At 42.1% G+C, this 25,599-nt stretch overlaps 1 protein-coding gene across 1 annotated transcript; it reads left to right on the top strand.

The window, feature by feature from the left end:
- The first annotated feature begins 2,729 nt into the window (after nt 1-2,729).
- On the top strand, nt 2,730-23,415 carry b4galt7 (xylosylprotein beta 1,4-galactosyltransferase, polypeptide 7 (galactosyltransferase I)). Its single transcript, XM_080746480.1, has 8 exons — nt 2,730-2,888; nt 4,750-4,827; nt 10,329-10,461; nt 13,373-13,575; nt 14,757-14,982; nt 17,133-17,216; nt 17,377-17,481; nt 18,901-23,415. The coding sequence occupies exons 2-8, from the start codon at nt 4,775-4,777 to the stop codon at nt 19,057-19,059; spliced, it is 963 nt and encodes a 320-aa protein (XP_080602606.1). The 5' UTR covers nt 2,730-2,888; nt 4,750-4,774; the 3' UTR covers nt 19,060-23,415.
- Nucleotides 23,416-25,599: the final 2,184 nt, after the last annotated feature.

The raw sequence follows: 25,599 nt of genomic DNA, 5'->3' as shown, positions 1-25,599 counted from the left end.
AGTGGCTAAATATGTCTTTTTAGAAACTCCAACCACCCAAACACAAACTTAAGAACTAGGGGGGATTTAAGCCGCCACATGGATAACACACTTGAGCTCTATGAACGACACCTTGCTGGCAGGACGCCAGCCCAAAGACTTGATGCTACGGAACCCGCAGAGAGCGCTGGGTTTTATGCTACAGTTAATACTGTAGAATATGTTGCATTGTTTAATCCTTTTTTTTACCTTTTTGTAACATCCCTTTTTTATACTCTGTTTTTATATGCTTTGTTTGGAGCTTTACCAGAACACATCAAAGGTTGGTGACTGTGAGACTGAATGTTTTGGCATTCTAAGAAACACAGTTAAAATTAACTATTAGATAACGCCTAAAGGCCTCTCCATACTTTGACCGAAATGTTTGGCGAGTTGGACTTTCCGACGTGCAAATTTCCGAACTCTCATTCGGTCTAATGCTTTTCAGAAGTCGCGAGTGACGTCATTTTGTAGTCGAACCTTACCTTTTAACCGAAAACAGCGGTTTCGGTCAAAGTATGGACAGGCCTTTACTCTCTCTCTCTCAGGCATGTGCACACATAGACATCAAAGGGGGCTTGAGCCCCTACCCTTTTTATCCTTCTGTAAAAGGTGCCCTTTCCAGACCATAAATGCAGTTTTCACTATGGTGAAAGAATTGCAATTTTCATACCTGAAGGCAACATTCCATTGAATGTCCTTGTCCAAACTCTCCTGAACTTGAATGCAGCATCTTATGTTGAAATAATTGCCCTCTCTGCGTAGAATCCATGCTGTTACGCCACATCTCCAGTATTGACTTGATTATGCTTTGTTCAGTGGTATCAAGCACTGAAAATAGCCGACCTCCAAGCTCACAACGTGTCGCGCTGTGACGCGTTGTGAGCTTGGAGGTCTGCTATTTTCAATATTTTCACCAAAAGGCCCTTTTAGAAATGTCAGCCACTGCCTCTCTAACATTCTCTGCACATCCCTGTTCTCTCTCACGCGCGTGCGCCGCAAAAGCTAATTCAACTGGGAGCTCCTTCCTCTTCCTATGTTCTTTGACTGTAAAGTTGGCCAAAGGGAATCTCCCCCTGTTTTGTTTTAATTATTTAATGCTTTACGGTTTAGTGACTGTGTGGAGTAGTGATTTTCATAGGTGAAAAGCCAGATATTCAGTTAGGCTTTCCACGCAGGATGTAAACTTTAAAGTGTAATATCTATCCCACAGCACTAAACGTTTGGTGAATGTGTCTTTATGCATGGCAATCTCACCTTGACGCGTCTGTTTCTTTACCCCTCGTACTACGAGGGATAAACAAACAGATTACATTCACTATTCAATCTGTGTGTGACTAAATGAACCATATTTTGCATTTGCTTGTACAAGTTTGTAATAAACGCATATATTTTTTTACAACTATAAGCGACTGTTTGGACATTGCTGATTTTTTATATTTCTATCGAATGTGGTGTATTACTGAACATTTAATTAGATCAATTATTTTCACTGTAGCTCGAGTCCTGGGGAGAAATTACATTTCTCTTTTGAGCAGTGGTGGAAAAAGTACTCACTTGTTTTCTTAAGTAAAAGTAGCAATACTGCAGTATAGAAACTGAGTTAAAATGTACTTACAAAAGCTTGGTATCAATATGTATTTAAAGTACTAAAAGTAGAAAGTAGGACTACTCATTATGTAGAATGTCCCATTTTCAAATGGCCAAAATGTAGGCCTATATGGGGGCTTTCAGTAAGCATCATGACCATTGTGAAGTGAGCATTGTGAGCTTGTGGACTGGCTATTTTCAAGAGGGCATGAAGTGGTTAATATGTTTTATAATATCAAAATGTTCAAAGTAGGCTAACTAGTTACTGCAAAATCGCTGCTGCTATATGCCTTGAGTTTGATATGGTAATGTGGATGAAAGAAATTATGAAAACAAGAATGCTTGCTGTGGTTCACAAATACAAGGCAAGTTGAATAGGAGATGGAGTGACGTGCAACCACAGTGCAGGAAACATTATCTGGGCCACGGCTCCTAAAAAGGATGGCAGGAAGTAACCAAGTAGGCCTACAGCACATCACAGACATTTGGTAAACTGCAGATGTCTAGAAAAACAAGTGTCAACAGTCTTTCTGAGAAACATTAGAAAAACATGGAAACTTATTGAGAAACACCGCCTGAACCATGCCACACCAGACAGTAGATGTCTCAGACAGGCCACAGAGATCACAGGAGGTCACAGGAATAAAGCAAGGATTAGAATGAACTGTCTAAGTGAGATTGCATTGTGTCTGATCACAACACTAAAGTTGTCAAATAATTGTAGTGGTCTAGTGGAGTAAAAGTAGGCTATAATATTTGCCTTTGAGATGTACAGTTTGATTGATTGAAGACTTTATTAGAAGTTTTTTATAAGAAAAGGTACAGTTTCATGACGGTACACTGTTACAAGGTCAACTAAAAGGAGATCCTAGTAGCCTAAGCACTTGAAAATTGGAAATATTCCAGTAAATTATAAGTACTTCAAAAGTACAGTAAGCACTTGAGTAAATGTACTTAGTTTGTTACTTTACACACCACTGACGTCACATAATGAGGTTTCCACCCGGACAACAACAACAGCGACGCACCGTTGTGAACTCGTCCCGGAACCATCGTCACTCAAACACCTTTCCTACCCGGAGCCATTTGACGGACGGACCGCAGCAAAAGGAAAAAAATAAAAATCACTTCTTGTTTTTTTTCCAGAGAGAAATGAATAAAATAATAAGTGTATTTCAGTTTAATTCAACCATGTTCTGTAAGAGGAAGGACAGCTGTAACTGTGTGTGAAACAGACAGAGCAGAAATGTCTTCACTGGAGGAATTTACGAGGATTTAAGGTTAGTTTCAATAACATCAATAATCTGCCTGAGCTCAACATGCTACGTGGACACACAGAACCTACCCGACATGTTGGATGACATTATTTATTATCATCTATTCATTAATACTAGTAAGACCCCTCAGGGCGACATGCGACCTTACCCTAAAGGGTGAGTCGGGCGACATACGAGCCAATTCTTGGCCAAATGGACATTGATGTATATCGGACCATTTACCCATATATGGAGACCGCTGGTAGTGGTACCCATATATGGAGATCCATGTACTGTATATGGAGATATGCTGTGAGAGCCCAAACATGCTTAGTCAGTTATTCGTTCATGTGAAAGTCCTGTGACGTCTATGACATCTGACATCATACATAGTAACAATCCCTTTTATGCCCATACAAGGAGATCCCTGTCTTTAGAACCAGCCACACAGACATGAGCTATCTTGACCATATATGGATTCTGTTAGTGTGGTATGTGGCCTCCATATATGGGAATTCCCATATGAAGTCCTGTTAGATATGGGCTTAATATTGATGACATCAGGGATCTCCATATATTGGGCATAAAAGGGATTCTGTTAGTGTGACATCATAGTGATGTCATTGCGTGATGTCAGAGCGGCAAACCCATTCTGTTAAGTTTTCTTTTTTCTTTTTTTTATCGGATGAATCTATGGTTGCAATACCTCAAATAGTTTTTTGCTATCTGATTGTATTAATCAACGACCAATATTGGGGCTGTATGGTATGCTTGGAGTACCATCTTTCTATTCTGCAAAGTGTTTGTTCCCACCGTAGACTTGTTATGAGAGGCGCTCGTCTCCTCTAAGGCCATGTCCCGCTGCCTCCTGCATTAGGCTATGTGAAATTTAGAACTAGCTGGTACACAGGACCGCTGAGTGACTTTCCACGAGCGCTTCCAAACTCCAGCACTTAGAAAAAAATATCACCTGAACTGAATATCTTGATAGAAAGTAGCTCATAACATGTCTACGCTGGGTTTTTATGAAACAAACACTTTGCAGATAGAAAGAGGACACTCCAAGCTTTCCATACAGTCCCAATATGAGTTTGTCGTTGTTTAATACAAACAGATAGGGAAAAAACTGTTTTGATGCATTGGTATTGCAACCCTAGATTCAACATATTAAAAGAAAATCTAGTGTTACAATTTGCGGCTAATAGTAATCATTGCTATAGAGTGTTTGTTCAGTAATAGGACAGACTCCATGTTTCTCCAGCTCTTAAACCAGTAAGACTCCCTAATCCAGAGATAAGCAACCGTCAGATCGCATACACAAACTTTAGAAGGCAATGGTAGGCAATCAGGAGGGAATATGGGAAATGGGACAGATCCATGTTGATGACATGACATTTGCGTGATTGTAGGGCAAAATCTGTAGGAGCAGAAAATGCATTTTCAGTTTTTTATCCAATCAGGACAGAGAACGCAGGCAGTATACCGATTAAGCAAGTGAACAAACAGGCTATTCTAGCAATGATTACTATCAGAATAGTGCTTTTACCTTTTTAACCAAACAACATCAATTGCACTTCAATCAATGTCATCGTTCTGACGTCCCATTAGTCCGACAGTACCTAACCCTAACCTCAGTAAAACTATGCTTAAACCTATCCTTAACCCTAACCGCCGTCGGAGTAATGAGATGTCAGAATTATGTGCAGTCCCCGACCGTTAGAATAGAGGACATTTTGTCAACACTGTTATTAAACATTTGAATAGAAAAATACGAGGATGAAACTAAGAACAGTTGAAATCTCGCAAGAAGACATTTATCTTTTCTTTTGAGGACGCACAGAGTTTTATTTTGAGCTTGTTTTACAGTATTGTTGTTTTCCTTCAGATCTCACCTTTGACTCCATGTGAAGATGATGCATTCATTCAGAAGGAAGCCCATCCTCAACTTCAAAGAGGACAGCAGGTCAGTGATAAAGGACTGTAATTGCTAGGAGTGTCAATGTTTACAGACATCGTCTGTCTACAAAACACTGTCTTATAGAGATTCTGTCTGTCATACTGAATGCAAAGACATTAGTCACGTTTCCATAAATCATCAGAAAGTAAAGAAGAAAATGCACATTTTGCCTGTTTCCAGTCACTAATAAGTGAGACACCTTATTGAACATGCACTCTAACCCAGGGCTCTTCAGCCTAGAGATTTCATATATAAGATAAGAAGAGAGAGAGAGAGAGAGAGAGAGAGAGAGAGAGAGAGAGAGAGAGAAAAGACACTCCACTCCACTCCACATACTGTAGGCTACTTCACCCCCGCAACAGTATTGTGCACGATAACAGCTGATATACAGTACAAGCTCATCACAGCTCGTTGCGGATGGAATGGGAGTTTGGACTTGGAGGTCTGCTGTTCTCGGCCGTTCTGCGGAACGGAGAATAATGACGAATGGTTTTACTTTGGAGCACAACTGCTTTGAACATAAGCAGGGCTGGGGCGGCCGGTGTTGGTAGGCGGCTGACCCCCAGCAGCCCTTCCCGCGAGTTCAATGCATTTTAATTCAAAACATATTCGCTTAATGTTTCCATTGCACTGTTACACATTACGTTTTTTTTTTAAGTGTTTCTATAAAAAGATTTATGCGTTTACGGCTTTATGTAAACGCAACTACTGTCTACAGAGACACTGTAGAGATGGTTACAGAGAGGTAACCGGAACACTTGCCTCAAAACGCACTCGCCCCCATTTTTTTCATCGAATGCTTGTCCAGAGCGACTTAGAATAGGCAAGGTAAACACATACTGCATGTACTGTACATAGAAAGCAGAGAGGCTGCGTAGAACTGGGAAATAATATTCTGTCAAAAATAATAAGATAAGATGTTTATTGTCACTATATTCAACAAACATTGAAAATGTCATTTAGTGAACCCAGCTAAAATCAAATAGCAGCATCAATGTAGAGATGCAGATAGAGCAACATTATGTTAGGTCTGTCTTTTTGTCTGTAAGACAGCCAGCCAGTATCTGTGTAGAGACAGACAGTCTCCATGTAAGACAGACAGGTGTCTCTGCAAGAGAGTTTGTGAACAAAAATAGTGATGTGACACAGCTTGTAGATCTGCTATTTTTCTGCAAATGTTTCCCTCAGAATAGGGATGTTAGGGTTCAAGTGGTTAATGTAAAAAAGAAAAAAAGGTTCCTATCACAGAAAGATTTGGCGGCTCCCACGTAGTAACTCTGAGGACCCCCTAGGGGTCCCGGACCCCTTGTTGAAGCCCACCTGACCTAAACAATTGAACTAATGTGTTTTGTTGTCTCTCAAGAAATGACTCTTCAAAAGTTCTTCATCTGGAGGAGAAGTGAGTCGGAGGTTTGGGAATGTAGACCGAGTGTGTTTGTGCTTGAACTTGATAGTTTATCGATAATATTGTTATTCAGGCTGCAGAATGTGAGAAAAGAAAACATGCCTCTAAAAATCTTAAACCTGCCTGATTTGGGCGGTTGATCATTCTGATAAATACCATGACAGCCCAGTCACACAAAAGTTGCAAAAATAGCAGATTTACAAGCTTCTAGATCTGTGCTGTACTTGATGAGGCTCTCACCTGACTGCTGTTTGTGCCACCTTCTGGAAAAGGGGGGAACTACAGTTATGCACAGAGCCTAGCAGTGATGTTATTTTAATCATAGTCTTTTGAATTGTAATTTTAGTCATATTTTAGTCATCTGAACTAGACTACAAAGAGCCTAACCATAACCCTGTTTGAAGTTGGTTACTGCATGGCCTGACGAAAACTCACCTGCTTGAGTTTGATATCTTTATTAATCATGAAATAAAACATACTGTATGTCACATATAACATATGTACATCTGACCCACCATAATTAAAAAAGGATAACTAACGCAAACCAAAAAAAGCGAGGGGGGGGGGGGGGGGGGGGCAAATGGCTTAACTCTTTCTCAGCCCCCTTAAATCTGGCTCTAAGTCTCTACTGCCGGATTTTTCACTCATTTTGGGGGACGATTACGCATCGTCTGTAGAGTGTATTGCACACCACACCCATATGACTGGAAAGGCCTGCTCGCGCTCTTTCCGATACATCAAACTAGAAAATCTGTATCTTGTTCTATAGTCTAGTAAATGGCAACTTTATAAAGATTGTTTTGCTATCAAAACAGCCTTTTTGCATAGACATTTTGAGATAAACGACTTTTTAGTATAATAAATAGAATATCTATTCATTCTACTGTGAATATACCAACTTCCATATACGTATGGAAAGATCAATTCGCCCTCTTTACAAATCCGCCAAGTAGTAAGTTGCTATCATTTTCTATTGTTTAGAAATAGGGCTGTTTGTAGGCGATGTAATCACCAAAACAGCTTTCTGAATACATGTTTTCGAAAGGATGCTATCAAACATAACTCTTTTCAGCCTTCTATTTTTGGCTTCAATGATGCATCAGGCAGTATGTTTTCAAACAAATGGGTAAACAAATACGTGTTTTACAGACTTTTCAAGTATAAAGGCACATTTCAGCTCAATCCCTCAAGTTATGTGGACAATAGACCTATAAGGGCTCTGGTCCATACTGATAGCAGTGGATGCAGGCACGCCTGTCATCCACACGGCGGCGCTGTCTATCTCAGAATGCAGTCTGATGCATGTCTTGAGTTTACATCAATAAACACACGCAACGTGCATGTGTTTACGTTGTGTCACTGTCTCTCTCTCTCTCTCTCTCTCTCTCTCTCTCTCTCTCTCCCCCCCCCCCCCCCCCCTCTGCAACGTGCAACATGCATGTGCACGCGAACATGGGCATGCGCACGCACACGTGCACTCTTACTGTTTTCTTTTTTGTTTTTCTTTACATATCTACTGCATAGTACTGTGTTCTATTTGTCTGTCATTCAATGTTATATGAGATATATGGTTTACTATGGAAATAAGCCTAGTATTTTCATGGATCTCCTTTTAGTAGACCTTGTACCAGTGAATGAAACTGTACCTTTTCCTATGCAAACTTCTAATAAAGTCTTCAATCAATCAATCAATCAATCAATCAATCAATCAATCAATCAATCAATCAATCTCTCTCTCCCCAACTTTCTCTCTTGTATCACGGCTGTGAGAGAGAGAGAGAGAGAGAGAGAGAGAGAAATTAGAGCAAGAGAGAGAGAGCAGTGTAACAGAGCGAGTGGGTCGAGAGACATAGAGAGTCTGCTACACACTCTCTCTCCCTTTTTTTTCCGCGAGAGGTAGAGAGACATATAGACACGGTGAGAGATTGCCGTCCATCCAGCAAGTCCTCAGTAGTATAGTAAAGCACTAAACTAAACCCCCCCCACCATACACATGGCTGCTGCTACGTGAATGCCGTCCATCCAGCAATCCCAGGCCTGGGGAGGACGGTCATGTACCAAATCACCATGGTAACACAAGGTAACACAAGCTGATTGGCCACACAATGGTAACCATGGTGATTTTAGTCATTCCAGGGCCCAGGACGGCTGAATCCAAGCGTCAGTGATACATATGCTCCTAATCTTGTAAAGACATTCCAGCGTCAACCTTAGCTTTTTCTGAACTGACGCCGCTGAGCTAAACGCCCTGCTCGATCGGCGGTGGTCCGCGGACCACGGCCGATCGAGCAGGGCGTTTAGCTCAGCGAAAAAAAAAGGTATGGCAAAAAAAAGGTATGGCAAAAAAAAAAAAAAAATAGCTGTCTTTCACGCGCGCGAGGCCCGGCGTGCAAGACACCAGTCATGTTGCCATACCTTTCCAACAGGCACGATTACAGTACATTTTATTATATTCCCCCTGTAGCCAAGGTATGTGAGCTGCCATAGCTTGCCATACCCAATTGACGCCTCTCTTTTAGCTTGGCTTGTGAGACCTGGCTCACACTACCAACAACAACACTGGATCTTACTTTTACTACTGTCTGTTACTACTACAAACTATGGATGGACTATACAAAAGGTAAATATAATTATGATGTGTTTTTCTGTGATCTGAGACAGTTTGTTGTGTTTGGGCTGGTGATTTGAGACTTTACTGTGATGATCACCTCAAACAATGTCAGCTGTTGGGGAAAAAAAAGAGAGAGAGAGAGAGAGAGAGAGTGGTCGAGAGACATAGAGACACGGGGAGTGAAAGATTGCTTACTGAGAGAGAGAGAGGGAAATTAGAGCAAGAGAGAGAGAGAGAGGTGTAGCAGAGCAAGTGGTCGAGAGACATAGAGACACGGGGAGTGAAAGACCGCTTACTAAGAAAGAGAGAGAGGGAAATTAGAGCAAGAGAGAGAGAGAGGTGTGGCAGAGCGAGTGGTTGAGAGACATAGAGAGTCTGCTACACTCTCTCTCTCGTCCTGGGCCCTGGAATGACTAAAATCACCATGGTTACCATTGTGTGGCCAATCAGCTTGTGTTACCTTGTGTTACCATGGTGATTTGGGTCCTCCCCAGGCCTGGGATTGCTGGATGTACGGCATTCACGGCAAGGATCAGCCATGTGTTTGGGGGGGGGGGTTTAGTTTAGTGCTTTAGTATACTACTGAGGACTATACTTCTACAGCCGTTACAAAAAGTTTTACTGGATCGTCATGGTTCTTACTTTTACTACTGTCTGTTACTACTACAAACTATGGATGGACTATACAAAAGGTAAATATAATTATGATGTGTTTTTCTGTGATCTGAGACAGTTTGTTGTGTTTGTTGTTGGGGAAGGCTTTGAAGTTGAAAAAAAAAAATACTAGCTCTTTCTCTTTTTTCCTCTCCTCAAACACACACACACACACACACACACACACACACACACACACACACACACACACACACACACACACACACACACACACACACACACACAGTGTCTCTCAGTGTCTCTCTCTCTCTCTCTTTTTATCAATCAGCCATCTCAATTGCTCTCACTCGGCTAGAATGCCAAGACGGTTCCCACAGCTCTTGTGTCTGGTGATTGTTGTGGTAATGTGATGTGATTTTCTCTGATCTGAGACAGCTGGTTTGTGTTTGGGCTGGTGATTTGAGGCTTTCCTTTGATGTGGTTCACTCCAAACAATGTCAGAAGTTGGGGAAGGCTTTGAAGTTTCAAAAAAAAAAAAAAAAAAAAAGTGCGTAAAAGTGCGTGTCGGCTGGGAGGCTCTTGCGCAAAATTGCGTAATAGTGCGTTCAGGCTGAGAAAGAGTTAAAAGAAGCAAATAGCTGATCAACAAGCTGACGTGTCACATCGAGACATGTTCGCAAGCTTGTTGTAGGCCTGCTATTTTCACTATTTCTGAAAGCTTTTGAGGATGTTTGAAAATTGGACGATAACGACGTACCCAAAAATGAGGTATGCATTTCCCCTCTCCGTTACAATTGGCGTCATCCACACTCCACAAACAACATTTCAGTCCACCCATTGAGATACGTTGTGTTTTGTTTCTGTTGTGTCCTACAGGTTCATGTTTAGGAGGTGCAGCGTCTACAAGATGTTTGCTGTGTGTGTGTTCCTGCTGCTCTGCTCTCTGCTCTGGCTGCAGATCAGCTGCTCTGGAGACATGGATGGAAACCAGCAGAGACCTGCACCACAGGTACTGTATGACCAGCAGGTCCTGGTAGGAGATAAAACCACCAGAGACCTGCACAGGTACTGTAGCACCAGCAGGTCCTGGTAGGACATAAAACCACCAGAGACCTGCACAGCAGGTACTGTACCACCAGCAGGTCCTGGTAGGAGATAAAACCATCAGTACTAGAGGTTAAGGCTGGACAATATATCAATATCGAGGTATCAACATGTGAGATATACACATCGACAAAGACAGCTTGAAATGAGGCAGGGGTTGACACTAGAGGTCTTCACGGGTCCAATTTGAACTACCCGAACCCAAAAGGACCCGGGGGAAATGGACCCGGACCCATATGGCCCCGTCTATCATTTGGAATTTGAGAACCGTTACCCGATCAGCCCCGAGACGTGATGGATCCGATCCGAACGGCCCCGCCTGTTATTAGAAAAATTGGATCCGAAACCCGAGCAGAACGGGAGATCCGAGACCCGAACCTGTCGCCCCGAAATGAAAGAATGCCAACGTTATTATATTAAGAGTTGTATCAGACATATTTCTTACCTAACGTCGCCACGGTGCTGCTGTTGCTGTCAGCGGCGCTGTGCCTCTCGCCAAAAGATGATCTTTTCCCAGACCAGTAAGTCAATGCGGACAGTTTGTAAATACAAATAAATCCATGTTTTTATTCCTTCTTCTTTGCCTAGCCAATGCTAATGCTATCGTTTTCTGTCGCATGTGTTGTTCATTATATCTTTCTGCTTTGAGTGTCCATTTTGCTCTGCAGAGCATGACAACACGCAATGACAACTCCATTGTAAACCGTTAACCAAAACGTTACGTTAATATCTTTGATAATAATAACAATCCAACAGTCAGTGTTGTTGTGACTGAGTGAGTTATACTTCTCAGTTCTCACAACCAATGCAACAGATTACATGCTGCATCTTTAGTGCCATCGTGTGGCGTTATCTATTTGGTGCAGTTGTTGCGTTCGCTTTCACTTCAATCTCGGCCTGTCTCGGCTCCACTCGGGTAACAGGAGATACCCGGGGAACCGGGGCAGACGGCCCGGCCCCGGCCCGCCCCGCGGTAAAAGCTCGAAAACGGCCCCGTTACCCGGCTCGGGGCGGTTCGGATCGCGGGTAATTTCGGATCTCGGGCAGGTCCGAAGACCTCTAGTTGACACTAAGGTCTCAGAGGCACTTGCCCATCGGGCAAGTACAGGTCATGTTTTACTTGCCCGAAGGTAATGCCCACTTGCCCGAAAAGTAAATCGTCCATTATAAAATGATAGGTACGATTTTAATTACCGCTCAATTTAACACTGTCTTAATTCTTTACTTTCTGGGGCTGTGCGATAAAATGTCATACCTCAATACCTCCAAATCCAAATACCAAATACTTTAGCTATGATTGAATATGTCTATGGTTTCACACTTGTTATTTTATATTTTTAAATGTAGCAACAGTAAAAACAGCACATTATAGGTAAATGGAGCTCTTATTTTACATTCCACAGACCAGAAGACACAGCGCACTGGCCACGTTCAGGTGTTTAGACAGATATCTGGTGTTGTGTTTATAGCCATTTGTGTCCCCTCTCAAATGAGCACTTGCCCTGTCGGGCAACCTGAAAGCCAACTTCACCTGCCCTGACGTTTTATTTACCTGCCGGGGGCAGGTGGGCAAGCCTTAGTGTCAATGCCTGTGAGGTATTGGCGTATGTGTCCAATTAATTAACAGACACACTATGCATGCAAGAAAGCAGTCCATCTGTAACCAGGTGTGGTTATTTCAATTGTTGGAAAATGGAAATAAGGCATTTACTTTCTTTATTCTATGTGTACTGTACAGTGTGCATGCATGGATATGCTATTCACTATCTGGGTTAGGCAGGCAGTGGACCTAAAGCAGAAAAACATTAAAAACGATATAATATTGTGAGTAATATCGATATATTCAACAACGTTATCAAATATCGAAGGTTTTCCTAATATCGCCCAGCCTTACTAGAGGTCCTGGTAGGAGATAAAACCATCAGTACTAGAGGTCCTGGTAGGAGATAACACCATCAGTACTAGAGGTCCTGGTAGGAGATAAAACCATCAGTCTAGAGGACCTGGTAGGAGATAAAACCATCAGTACTAGAGGTCCTGGTAGGAGATAAAACCATCAGTACTAGAGGTCCCTGGTAGGAGATAAAACCATCAGTACTAGAGGTCCTGGTAGGAGATAAAACCAGCAGTACTAGAGGTCCTGGTAGGACTAGAGGTCCTGGTGGGAGATCAGTACTAGAGAGAAGATAAAACCATCAGTACTAGAGGTCCTGGTAGGAGATAAAACCATCAGTACTAGAGAGGAGATAAAAGCAGCAGTACTAGAGGTCCTGGTAGGAGATACAACCATCAGTACTAGAGGTCCTGGTAGGAGATACAACCATCAGTACTAGAGGTCCTGGTAGGACTAGAGGTCCTGGTAGGAGATCAGTACTAGAGAGAAGATAAAACCATCAGTACTAGAGTTCCTGGTAGGAGATAAAACCATCAGTACTAGAGGTCCTGGTAGGAGATAAAACCATCAGTACTAGAGGTCCTGGTAGGAGATACAACCATCAGTACTAGAGTTCCTGGTAGGAGATAAAACCATCAGTACTAGAGGTCCTGGTAGGAGATAAAACGATCAGTACTAGAGGTCCTGGTAGGAGATAAAACCATCAGTACTAGAGGTCCTGGAGGGAGATAAAACCATCAGTACTAGAGGTCCTGGTAGGAGATACAATTCACAGACATCAAGTGTAATAGGGAGGGACATTCTGTATTCAATTATTTATTCATGCACCATTACTTTTTGCCATAGATTAACATGTTTCCTGCTTATACCTATAAAGCAGCGTATTAAAGATTTAACTCTTTCATCATGATCTCCCCCATAGCCTTGTGGACCTCCTTCCTCCTCTGAGAATCGGGCGTCCTCTGCGGACGACCCCTCCTGGGGTCCTCACAGGCTGGCGCTCATCGTTCCGTTCAGGGAGCGTTTTGACGAGCTGCTGGTGTTCGTTCCCTTCATCCACGCCTTCCTCAACAGGAAACGCATCAGACACAGGATCTACGTCATCAACCAGGTGGACCATTACAGGTACCATCACACACTCAACCAGGTGGACCATTACAGGTACCCTCACCACACACTCAACCAGGTGGACCATTACAGGTACCCTCATCACACACTCAACCAGGTGGACCATTACAGGTACCCTCATCACACACTCAACCAGGTGGACCATTACAGGTACCCTCATCACACACTCAACCAGGTGGACCATTACAGGTACCCTCACCACACACTCAACCAGGTGGACCATTACAGGTAGCCTCACCACACACTTAACCAGGAGTTAGGGGTGAACAGATGGTGAACAGATCGCGAACACAAAAAACACATCCGAGCTACGGTTCCCTAGTTAGCTTCAGCGGCAGGGCAGAAATTTCAGGGAGGCCATGAAGGCCATGGCCGTCGTTGCCCATCAGTTTGGCCTTGTGCCCCTCCAAAAGATGTCAGTGGCCTTAATTAATAACCCAGCCCAGCTGACTGTACTACTGTTGAGTCCCCATTTTTTAAACCAATCCAGTATCTTTGATTTGTGGAGGGCTGAGCAACAGATTGTAAATACCCATTTATTTATTCACAGCAGATATTCTACATATTAAATGTAACCCTTAAATTCAATTAATTATTTGATGGCCTTCCTACCCTGGCATTTGGACAAAGGCAAGTGCCCAAAGTAAGCAAACTGAAACAGAGTACAGAGAACTTAAGCACTACCAGAACTTAAGCACTACCTCTACAGTAGGTTACTTAGTACCCCAGAGTGGCGACCCGATTTTGGTTTATTTTTTATAAATTAGATAAAATTAAACGTTCTGGTTTGGATGGATGGATGGTGTCTATTAACACAGCTCACAAAGATTTTAATTCAGTTTTCCTAAGGGGAATCTGTGACAGCTGCTGAAACTCGGGGTACCATTAACTAATAATGCAGGAAATAAAATAAAAATAAAATCTGCTTTAAGTAGCATGGGGTTAGGGGTCAAACTAGTGTTTTTCATGGTACTGAATCCATTGGAAACTTTTATTTTGCACACTCATTGGGTGGCACAGAGTGCCGTGCTATGAGCTTGTAGATCTGCTATTTAGAAAAATCAAGAAATGTGTGCATATCTTTTGTAAGAATCTGCATCAGGTTGGTTTATTGTCCTGTGGTGTCTCTGTGTCAGGTTAATTAGTATTTTTATTGTCCTGTGGTGTTTTTCTCTCAGGTTTAACCGTGCCTCTCTGGTCAACGTGGGCTTCCTGGAGTCTCACAACGACACAGACTACGTAGCCATGCATGATGTGGACCTGCTGCCCCTCAACGAGGCTCTGGACTACGGCTTCCCCAGCGAGGGACCCTTCCATGTAGCCTCCCCCGACCTGCACCCCCTCTACCACTACAAGACCTATGTAGGAGGCATCCTGCTGCTCACCAAGAAGCACTTCAGTATGGTTAGTTATCAATACATCCTACTGATCACTACACTTCAGTATGGTTAGTTATCAATACATCCTACTGATCACTACACTTCAGCATGGTTAGTTATCAATACATCCTACTGATCACTACACTTCAGTATGGTTAGTTATCAATACATCCTACTGATCACCAAGAAGCACTTCAGTATGGTTAGTTATCAATACATCCTACTGATCACCTAGAAGCACTTCAGTATGGTTAGTTATCAATACATCCTACTGATCACTACACTTCAGTATGGTTAGTTATCAATACATCCTACTGATCACTACACTTCAGTATGGTTAGTTATCAATACATCCTACTGATCACTACACTTCAGTATGGTTAGTTATCAATACATCCTACTGATCACTACACTTCAGTATGGTTAGTTATCAATACATCCTGCTGCTCACCAAGAAGCACTTCAGTATGGTTAGTTATCATTAAATTTAAGGGGCACGATGGCACAGTTGGTAGCGCTGTCGACCTCACAGCTAGAAGGTCCTGGGTTCGATTCCCGCTGTGGGCACTGGGGACGTGTTCTCTCCTCCAAGTCATCAGCACCCACACCCTAGGCGAAAGGGCCTTTCTGTGTGGAGTTTGCATGTTCTCCCCATGTCTCCTAGGGTAGATACCCTCACAAAAAACATGTTGTAATCCTGGTCTATACTGCCAGCCGGGTGCCTGATGGAGGGTAAAGGAACTGGTTGGAATAACATGTTCTTTCCACGCTCTGTTACAGAATCGTGGTATAAAGAAAAATCATTCATTACCCTAGTACTCATCAAGAGACAGTTCAGCATGGTTAGTTAGATCCCAGTTCTTATCATGAGCTTGTAGATCAATTGGGCATTAATTCACTGGGCTTCTAGATCTTCAGGGCATTCGTTAACAGGGATACATGGTATACATATGGAGTATGTATACCAGTACATGATATTTGATGCTCCCCCTGGTGGTGCCTTCGTGTCAGCACCTGTCACACTAACATAATATGCCAAGTTGTGTTTTTAAGGTTTTCAGAAAGAAGAAAAATCATTAACTGCCTATTGAGATGAGAATCATGAGAAGAAAGCTAATTTTCATCAACAGAAGTATTAGAAATTATTATCAATTAAACACCATTTGCATAATTTCCTCAGTCACTTCTGGAATATAACGTTATTTATTCTTTTGTATTTGTTTTGTGCAACATATGCCTAAGGGGCGCGGTCACACCGAATATGAGGGTGTGTTCTGCCCATGCTTTTCAATGGGAACATAGTGATGGTTGCCATTAGTGGATTTCTGCGAAAAAGAACACTCCATTCCCATTGAAAAGCATTGGCAGGACTCACCCTCATATACAGTAGGTAGAACCCATTTAGGCCTAGAATTATTTAATGCTTTAGCCATTTAAAGATAGCAGATATACAAGCTCACAGCGCAGCACCGAGTGCTGCGCTGCGAGCTTGTAGATCTGCTATTTCTTTGGCCACGGACCCCCATCTCAAAATATCTAGTTCCAGGGACCACCCAGTAGCAAAATTTGAGTTACAACCGTTTACTTTGAAAATACATGTATTCAAAGATTTGCACACATTTTCACGACTTTTTCAAAAATAGCAGATTTACAAGCTTGCAGCGCGGCACTCGGTGCCACGCTGTGAGCTTGTATATCTGCTATTTTTCACTGGTTAAAGCATTCAATAATTCTAGGCCTAAATGGGTTTAAACATACTGTAGGTGTTACCGTGCCCTAACTCACCTGTCCTAACACTGCTGCTTCACCGTGCCTTATTTACCTAATGCCCCAGCTTATCAGAATGCTTGTTACATTCCAAAAGCATTTTAAGTCAACTCTTTGACTACTACTTAGGCATGATGTTATTTTGGAATGTAACAAGCATTCTGATAGGCTGAGGGCATTAGGCAATAAGGCTCAATGAAGCAGCAGTGTTAGGAGAGTAGAGTTGGGCAGAAATGTCAATGTGGCAACAAAAAAAGAAAAGAAAACATATTATTATGAGGCTAACGTGTGTGTGTGTGTGTGTGTGTGTGTGTGTGTGTGTGTGTGTGTGTGTGTGTGTGTGTGTGTGTGTGTGTGTGTGTGTGTGTGTGTGTGTGTGTGTGTGTGTGTGTGTGTGTGTGTGTACAGTGTAACGGCATGTCGAACCGTTTCTGGGGCTGGGGCAGAGAGGATGATGAGTTCTACAGACGACTGAGGAAGGCTCAGCTACAGGTAGGAATCTGTCTTACTGAGGTTATGTTTAGGGTTAGAGTTAGGGTTAGTTTTAGTGTCGGTATACCGGCCCGTCGGCACGCTGATGCAGACCCCAGGGTGAGACACAGAGTTTAACCTGTCTGTATAGCTCTGTCTGTCTCTCTGTCTGTGTGTCTAGCTGTTCAGGCCCAGTGGAATATCCACAGGCTACAAGACATTTCGTCACATCCATGACTCTGCTTGGAGGAAAAGAGACACCAAGAGAATCGCTGCTCAGAAACAGGTTTGATTTATTCACATTACAGATTTGTTTGTTTGTTTGTTTGTTTGCAGCAGTTTATTAAGGTTCAGGCCACACTACATCATATATCAGAATGGCTTCTGCTCAGACTGATCCTAGGTTTTGTTACATTTAACAAACATCAACAATATCAAAACACAAACAAAACCATATGAAATGAAAACTCAAAAGACCACAAAAATATAGAAATCATGACGCCAAAGCTAACTAACACATCTTCACATTGACAACAGAGCATTCAATCAGGAAGTGTCTACTCCTTTACCAAGCCTTGGTGATTGTTGTGTATAATGTAAGTTTCTCTGCCCTAGTACCCTTAACACAGTTTCATACCAGTCTGCTAATGAGGCTTGATCCTTAGCTATAACAAATGTACAATTTAGGCTCTTAATCCAGAGCGACTTACAATAGGACAGCACAAGGTTGTACATAAAATGCATTGAAATAGTTATCTAAAAACATAGGTAGAGCATGAATCTATTAAATAAAACCAATACAATCAAAACAGTCAAAACATCAATAAACTGTACATCAAAGCTATACACAGTATAGCTTCAATGTACGATAGGATGTTTTTTGCGAGGGTTCTTCTGTCCGCTTCCCTGTGATCTGAGTAAGCGGGAGGGGTTGATCAGGCTTTGTATAGAGGTACCATACTGTACCTTTGCTGCTTTGAAGGCGAGCATCAGTGTTTTGTACTGGTACCAGGCAGCAACCGGGAGCCAATCGGGTGGAGTTAGCTGGTTTGGCAGAAAGTGTGGAGTTAGGAGGATTTGTCCCAAGCACTTTTTACTACTTTCCATTGGTTCAATATTATGTTAACCAACACTCAGCTGTAAAGGGTGTTCAATAGCACTGATTTATGACACAAAATCTAAAACCTCAAAAATGGTGTTAAGAGGTTTTGGCCAGACAGTGACGTTATGTTTTCTATATTTCCTACATCAGCAGCAATACAGACTTCCTCCTTCACTCCCTCCCTAAAGTATTCAGTTAGTGGGCAACAGCTCCACAACAACCTGGATGGCAGCCAGCTACTCTACGTTCTGTGGATCTGTTTTGTCACTTCGCTTCTCAGGTGCCAGCTACACAGAGCTGGATATTTCTGAAGCTAGACATTTGCTAGACATTTATTTTTTGTGCGGTTGGGGCTTGCAGCCACACAAAGCTGGATATTTTGGCCGCAAAGCTGGATATTTTTGAAACTGGATAAATAAGTGGACAAAAAAGTGACAAAACAAATCCACGGAACGTAGCACAGCAGGCTGGTATCCAGGCTAGCTCCAGAACAAGAAGATGTGATTGATTAGTCATCAATTTAGGTGAACCCAGCAGTAGGGCTCTAAACCTTCACTGTATGTGCGTGCGTGCGTGCGTGCGTGCGTGCGTGTGTGCGTGTAGGAACAGTTTAAGGTGGATCCAGATGGAGGGCTCTCTAACCTGCGTTACGAGGTGGAGTCCAGACAACAGCTGCTCATCAGCGGGGCGCCCTGTGATGTCATCAACACGCGACTGCTCTGCGACCTGGAGCTGACCCCCTGGTGTCAGACAGACAGGTAGACACTCAGACAGACAGACTGATGGACGGACAGAGAGACAGACAGACAGATGGATGGAGAGAGACAGACAGTCCTGTCTCACTGACTTTCTTTTTGAGCCGAAGCCGAATGAAAAACCTGGGTTCCCGAGGCTACACTGGAGACAGAAGACTCTTCTTGTCTGTCTCTCTGATGGACTGCAGACATGAGAGACAGCCTGGACAGACAGAGAGACAGGAGACAACCTGGATGAAGTGAACTGTCTCGTCTCCTCCTCAGTGTTTAAAGGTTCACCTGGATAATAAGACTAATATGCCTGAAAGAGAGTAGATCACTGCAAAATAACGTGTTTCTGTTGATTACTCACCCCATGGAGACTTGAATTCATGGATACTTTTTAGTTTTTTTTCCACCGAGAACCGAGTTGGTTCCGAACCGTAAAAGTTTTTTTGCGGCCGGTTCACAAGAACTACCAAGGTTCCAAGAAAGTTGCCATCCCGAACTGGTTCTTTGCCGGTGGAAAAGGCCCCGATGAGCCTGCTTTGTTCCCTATGGAGACACAAAGAGTCTCCTCAAATTATTGGCTTAGGAATGCGACAAAACCATATCCATGAATTCTCCATGGGATGAGTAATAGAAAAAGAGTCAGTGAGGGTGAACTATCCCTTTAATACATTATAATTTCCCTCCATTACTAAAATATATTTTTTATAAAACACCTTAAAAATGAAAAAGTTCATCTTTTACCCAAGAGGGCAAATGCCTGTCGCAATATGATTCCATGTGGGATCTGTCCAGCTCTGTGGAATTTATAGAATGCATGTGTGGAAAAAAGAAAACAAAAAACATATTTAATATATTGATTTGATGCTCATATTAACATTTGGAAGTATTAATTTAAGTTTATTTAATTTTCACATGCGTTCCATAAATTCCACAGGGCCGGACCAAATGACATCAACTTGTGATGGTCATTCATTGCCCCTAGTGAGTGAAAGATTAACTATTTCTAAAATAAATAAATTATTGAAGGTGTTTTTAATTGTACATTTTAGTGACAGAGCACAGTTATAATGTGTCATATTTGTCTTATTTAATAAACGTGTAATTATTTATTTATGCTGTCAGTCTCCCACAGAGCACTGGTTCCCAAACAGTGGGTCGGGACCCATTTGTGGGTCAAGGAACAATTTCTATGCGTCACGACTCGAGGGGAAAAAAACACAACATTTCTTTTCCTACATATTTCTTTTTAAATATTATTATAATCATTTTTTCTTTTTTGGGTGTCGACCTGAAAGGTTTGGGAACCACTGCCGTTCAGTTTTGTTTTGGCGTGCAGAGAAAGCGTAGTATTTTTTTATTCAGACTTTTTAAGTCTAGAGCTGGGCTACCGCGGCTGTGAGCACAAGGGCTCATCATTGGTACCATAGCATTAAAGATGAATTCCTTCTAATGCTATGGAACAGAACAGCGGTACAAATCGGTACAACTTTACAACATAAAAATCATCTTTCTCTCGGCTACGTCCCAGGCAGGAGTCATCCGACCTGAATACACATTTTATTGTTGCCGAATGTGTGTAGTGTTTCTTCTTGCGAGCGTTAATGTATTTAGGGATGTAGTCAGGTTCCTTATGTATTTTTGTCGGATTTTTGTGAAGATTTGTAAAACTATACATTTTTGGAATCTTCAGAGCATGGGGAATCCAAAAATCAATGTTCCCATTTGCACAGACACCTGCAAAGCCGCCATTTTGGACGTTCAAAATGGCCGACATAAAATACATCATTTGTGCTATCTTGGCTTCTGGACAACCTAGAAACTTAATTAAACATGCCAATCCTATGTTTTCTGGGTCAAGGAATCAAATGAGTAAATGTTGGGTGTAAAATGTTCCGGACCCCCACCCCCTTTCTGGGGGTTATCTATTTTGGGACCTCCCAGAACAGTACGCCAGCCAGTTAATGTCCTAATTTCATAATATTAGAGTTGTTTTGTAGGTTTTAAAACCTCCTGGGTTCATTTATTATACTTTTAAAGCAGACAGAATAATCCTTCTGACCTTTGGTTGGGGTCTTTCCTCACCTGGGACCCCCAGACAGACCCCTGAGTCTGTCTCAGTAATCGCTCTGCTCCAGAACAATGTTAAATTAGATCATAATTGAAGCATAAAAGTTGTTGTAGCTGGGCTCTGAAAACAAAAAGGAGTAGTAGCAAATACCAGGGGTCTTCCACAGAGAGCTACTACAGAGTTACTACAGGGGCCCACCAAATCTTGATGGGATTTGAAACTTGAGTGTTTTATGTATTCAGGGTTTATGTACCGATGTTTCTGGTTGACATTGGCACATTTCACTCAGGTTTTTTCATCTCACTTATGTCACTTTGTCTGCTGACCTCACTCAGCAACGAAATATAAATAAACGAAAATAAAAATAAAACAATTCAGAGGAGGCAAGCAGTGATCACCGCATGATGTGCACTGCAATGTAGTTTCAAATGCACTACATTGCAGGTGCTTTTTGAGAATAAAAAACTAAAAAAGAAGAGGAAGACACGTGTGACATGCATGATCTGGGCAGATTGCCCCAGGAAATGTGCCAATCTCAACCCAAAACAACGGTATTGTACTTTGATGGTTTATTAGTATTCTCAGTATTATTTATACATTCTTTGTGTTGGACAGTTATGGTTGACAGGTGTTACTGCTGGGATTGCAATATTTAAGCTATTGCAACTTCATATTTTGGGACACGCAGACTAACATGTCCATTTATTGCACTGCACTCACTGACAACACAACACACCCACCTCTGTGTTATCGTCACCCCAAAACCCGCACCCATCCTCTTAAAGAGCCCATGGTCAATTATGCCAAAGGAGATTCACTACAATACAGTAATTTCAGACATGCAGGATCTATTCGTCTTTATCATCGTCATCTTCAATGTCCAACCTAATAGTGTTGACACAGTCTCCACCATAGCATAGAGTGGAAGGCAGGTTATTTGAGCAGGGAGGGCAAGACCCCTGACTGGAACATACCCTCCACTCTCTGAATTTCACCCATTTTCTTCGATTGGTGGAAGCTTAGGGCAATTTGTCAGGTATGATTTATCCCGCATTGTGACATAGTTGGCAAGGAGGATATGTGGTAGCAGTGCAGCACGAGTTGGTTGTTGGACCTTTTGAACTGTAAACACGGCATGCAACATGCTCCAATGACTGCAATGTTGATGGAAGCTCACCATTAATAAGCTCAGTAGAAATGGAACTCTTGCTAAGGTCCTTGAAGCGGTTAATGGCTTAATGTCATCATTATCAGGCTTCAAGTAGGCGTTGACCCATGACGAATTGTGTAGGCCAAGGAACCCTTGACATTTGTGACATTCAATAACTTGAACTCGCTCAAATATATCTACTTACTTTTGTTTTGTACCTTGGCTTTGACTGTTGCAAATTTACAGCAGTGTCAGAAAGTGGAGGGTATGTTCCAGTCAAGTGTCTTGCCCTCCCTGCTTCAAAGGCTTTTTTTATTGATTTGATTGAAGTATTTATTAGAAGTTTTGCATAGGATAAATTACAGTTTCATGACAGTACAGTTCACTGATACAAGGTCAACTAAAAGGAAACTAAGGTAAGGCATAAGACGTTGAGATCCTTCGCTTTAACTCATATAAATATAGGCAATACCTGAGCTCATCAAATGTGTCTGCAAAGCAGATTGCAAGGGATGGTGCAGCTGCTTAAACAATACAAACAAAGACTGTCAACATTATTAGGGAGGACATGTAGTGAATCTCTTTGGGCATAATTGACCATGAGCTCTTTAAGAGGATAGGGTATTGGTTTTGGGGTGACGATAACACAGAGGTGTGTATGTTGTGTTGTCAGTGTGAGTGCAGTGCAATAAATGGACATGTTAGTCTGCGCGCCTAAAGTAATACGTTGCAACAGGGACGGCTCCAGGGGGGGGGGGGGCTAGAGGGGGCTTTAGCCCCCCCTAAGCCCGCCCTACCCACAAATTCAATTAACACCTGTCAACCATAACTGTCCAACACAAAAATGTTATAAATAATACTGAGAATACTAATAAACCATCAAAGGTTACAGTTTCAAATCCCATCAAGATTTGGCGGGCCCCCTCCTGTAGTAACTGAGGACCCCCCAGGGGTCCCGGACCCCCTGTGGAAGACCCCTGGTATTTGTTACTACTCCTTTTTGTTTTCAAAGCCCAGCTACAACAACTTTTATGCTTCAGTTATGATCTAATTGGAGCAGAGCGATTACTGAGATAGGCTCAAGGGTCTGTCTGGGGGTCCCAGGTGAGGAAAGACCCCAACCAAAAGTCAGAAGGATTATTCTGGCTACTTTAAAAGTGCAATAAATGAGCCCAGGAGGTTTTAAAACCTACAAAACAACTCTACTATTATGAAAATAGGACATTAATTGGCTGGCGTACTGTTCTGGGAGGTCCCAAAATAGATAACCCCCAGAAAGGGGGTGGGGGTCCGGAACATTTTACTCCCAACATTTACTCATTTGATTCCTTGACCCAGAAAACATAGGATTGGCATGTTTAATTAAGTTTCTAGGTTGTCCAGAAGCCAAGATAGCACAAATGATGTATTTTATGTCGGCCATTTTGAATGTCCAAAATGGCGGCTTTGCAGGTGTCTGTGCAAATGGGAACATTGATTTTTGGATTCCCCATGCTCTGAAGATTCCAAAAATGTATAGTTTTACAAATCTTCACAAAAATCCGACAAACATACATTTCTTAACGTAACAAACCTGACTAATGGGACGATATGAACGTTTCATGTCATGATTATTATGACCAGAATAATAGCGATTTACGATATTAATTCCATAATCAAAATATCCCCAGCATCCATTATCCTGGGGCGGAACGTTTGCCAAAGAATAGCTGATCTACAAGCTCACTCTGTGTCGCAAGCTTGTAGATCTGCTATTTTTGTCAAAGAGACTTGGTAAAGAGTGAAATAAAGACTGTATCAAGCTCAAGTACGTTATTTACAGGTCAGTTTTTACCAATTATAGAGGGTTTAAGTGGTACCGGATATGCAGCTCTGCAAACAAGAGGTGAATTGATCCCAGTGCATGACGGAGGATCATTTCACGATACATTAAATCCCCACGATCATTGTGAGGGTCTTTTATCACGATAAACATAATATCAATTATCGTCCCATCCCTATAATGTAGACTGTACTGTAGCCCTAATATGGTCATCTTGACAGGCACCATATGGGTGGAACTCTGAATGTTGTTTTTCTTGTTTTATCCAGCGATGTTACCAGATATGTTTTTATAATGGCTTCCCTCCATGTGGGGAAGGAGCTGCACACACAATGTTTCATTACATGTCTCCAAATGCTGTTTGATCCATAAATAATATATAGGACAAATACTGTATGTTGCTTTGCAATCTTGGTAATGAGGCACACACACACACACACACACACACACACACACACACACACACAAAACTAGGGGTGGAGCTGGAAACAAGGGTTCGCTACAAAGTCGATAACAAATGTATTGAGTACCCGGTATCAATTATCGAGCATATATAGGGGCCCATGGCGTCGTGTTCGATAAAAGCCCGGCTCAATAAGCAGGACCGATGAGGTGCTCATTATCATCCATCCATCCAGCTTTGGTCGAAAACGTATCTAGTAACTAAAGTTTTCAATTAATTGTAGTGGAGTAAAACTACAGTATTTGCCTCTGAGTTGTCGTGGCGTTGAATTAAAAGTACTGAAAATGGGAAATGCTCTGCAACAATACGAATAAGGGTGCACACTGCACACACATCAAAATATGGTCGCCAGCGGATAAAATCTTTTGGTGCACGGCTGACTAAAAACACACAGAGCGCATTCTGTCCCAAAGCCAGCGACGCGCCCCCTTAAAGGTGGTTCTGGTCTGATGAGGTCCAGGTCTGGCTGTAAGATGCTGAGATTTCTAATCAGAAATAACAACAGAGTCAAGCATTCCCAGACGGTCCCTGACTCCCACCAGTCCTTAATTTCTTTACTGTAACATTTTATGTTAAAAAGGTTTATTTTCCACATATTTATTTTTTCATTGTGAACGTTTGTTTTGTAAAAGTCATGGGTCAAATATCTGAAATAAAGCTCTTTTTATGGTTTGGATTTAAGATCCAAAGAAATGTGTCTGACTTTTTAAACAAAGAGTTTAAATGAACACAGGTTTTACAGTGTAGACTGGGCTTCCAGAGCTAAGAAGGTTTTTAAAATTAAAATGGTTGAGATTTCACCCATAAACATCTTCTCTTATGATTCTTAGTAGTTTGCCAGTTAGTTGGGTTGAGAACCACTGCCTATATAAAACAGATTCTTGTCCCCCCCCCCCCTTTTTTTTTCTTTAAATAGTTTTCTAACTAGCCCCAATAAAGTTGTTTTATTGTTTCTGTAAAGCAATTGAGTACCTACATAATACCTTAAAGTTGTATGTAGGCTATTATTCTACCACAAGGTGGTAGTAGAGAGATGTGTTGAGCATCCTCCTG

The sequence above is a fragment of the Nannobrachium achirus genome (assembly GCF_963921795.1).
Source record: "Nannobrachium achirus genome assembly, chromosome: 17".
In the NCBI taxonomy this organism is placed as follows: Eukaryota; Metazoa; Chordata; class Actinopteri; order Myctophiformes; family Myctophidae; genus Nannobrachium; species Nannobrachium achirus.
This window is presented reverse-complemented; position numbering and strand designations above follow the sequence as displayed.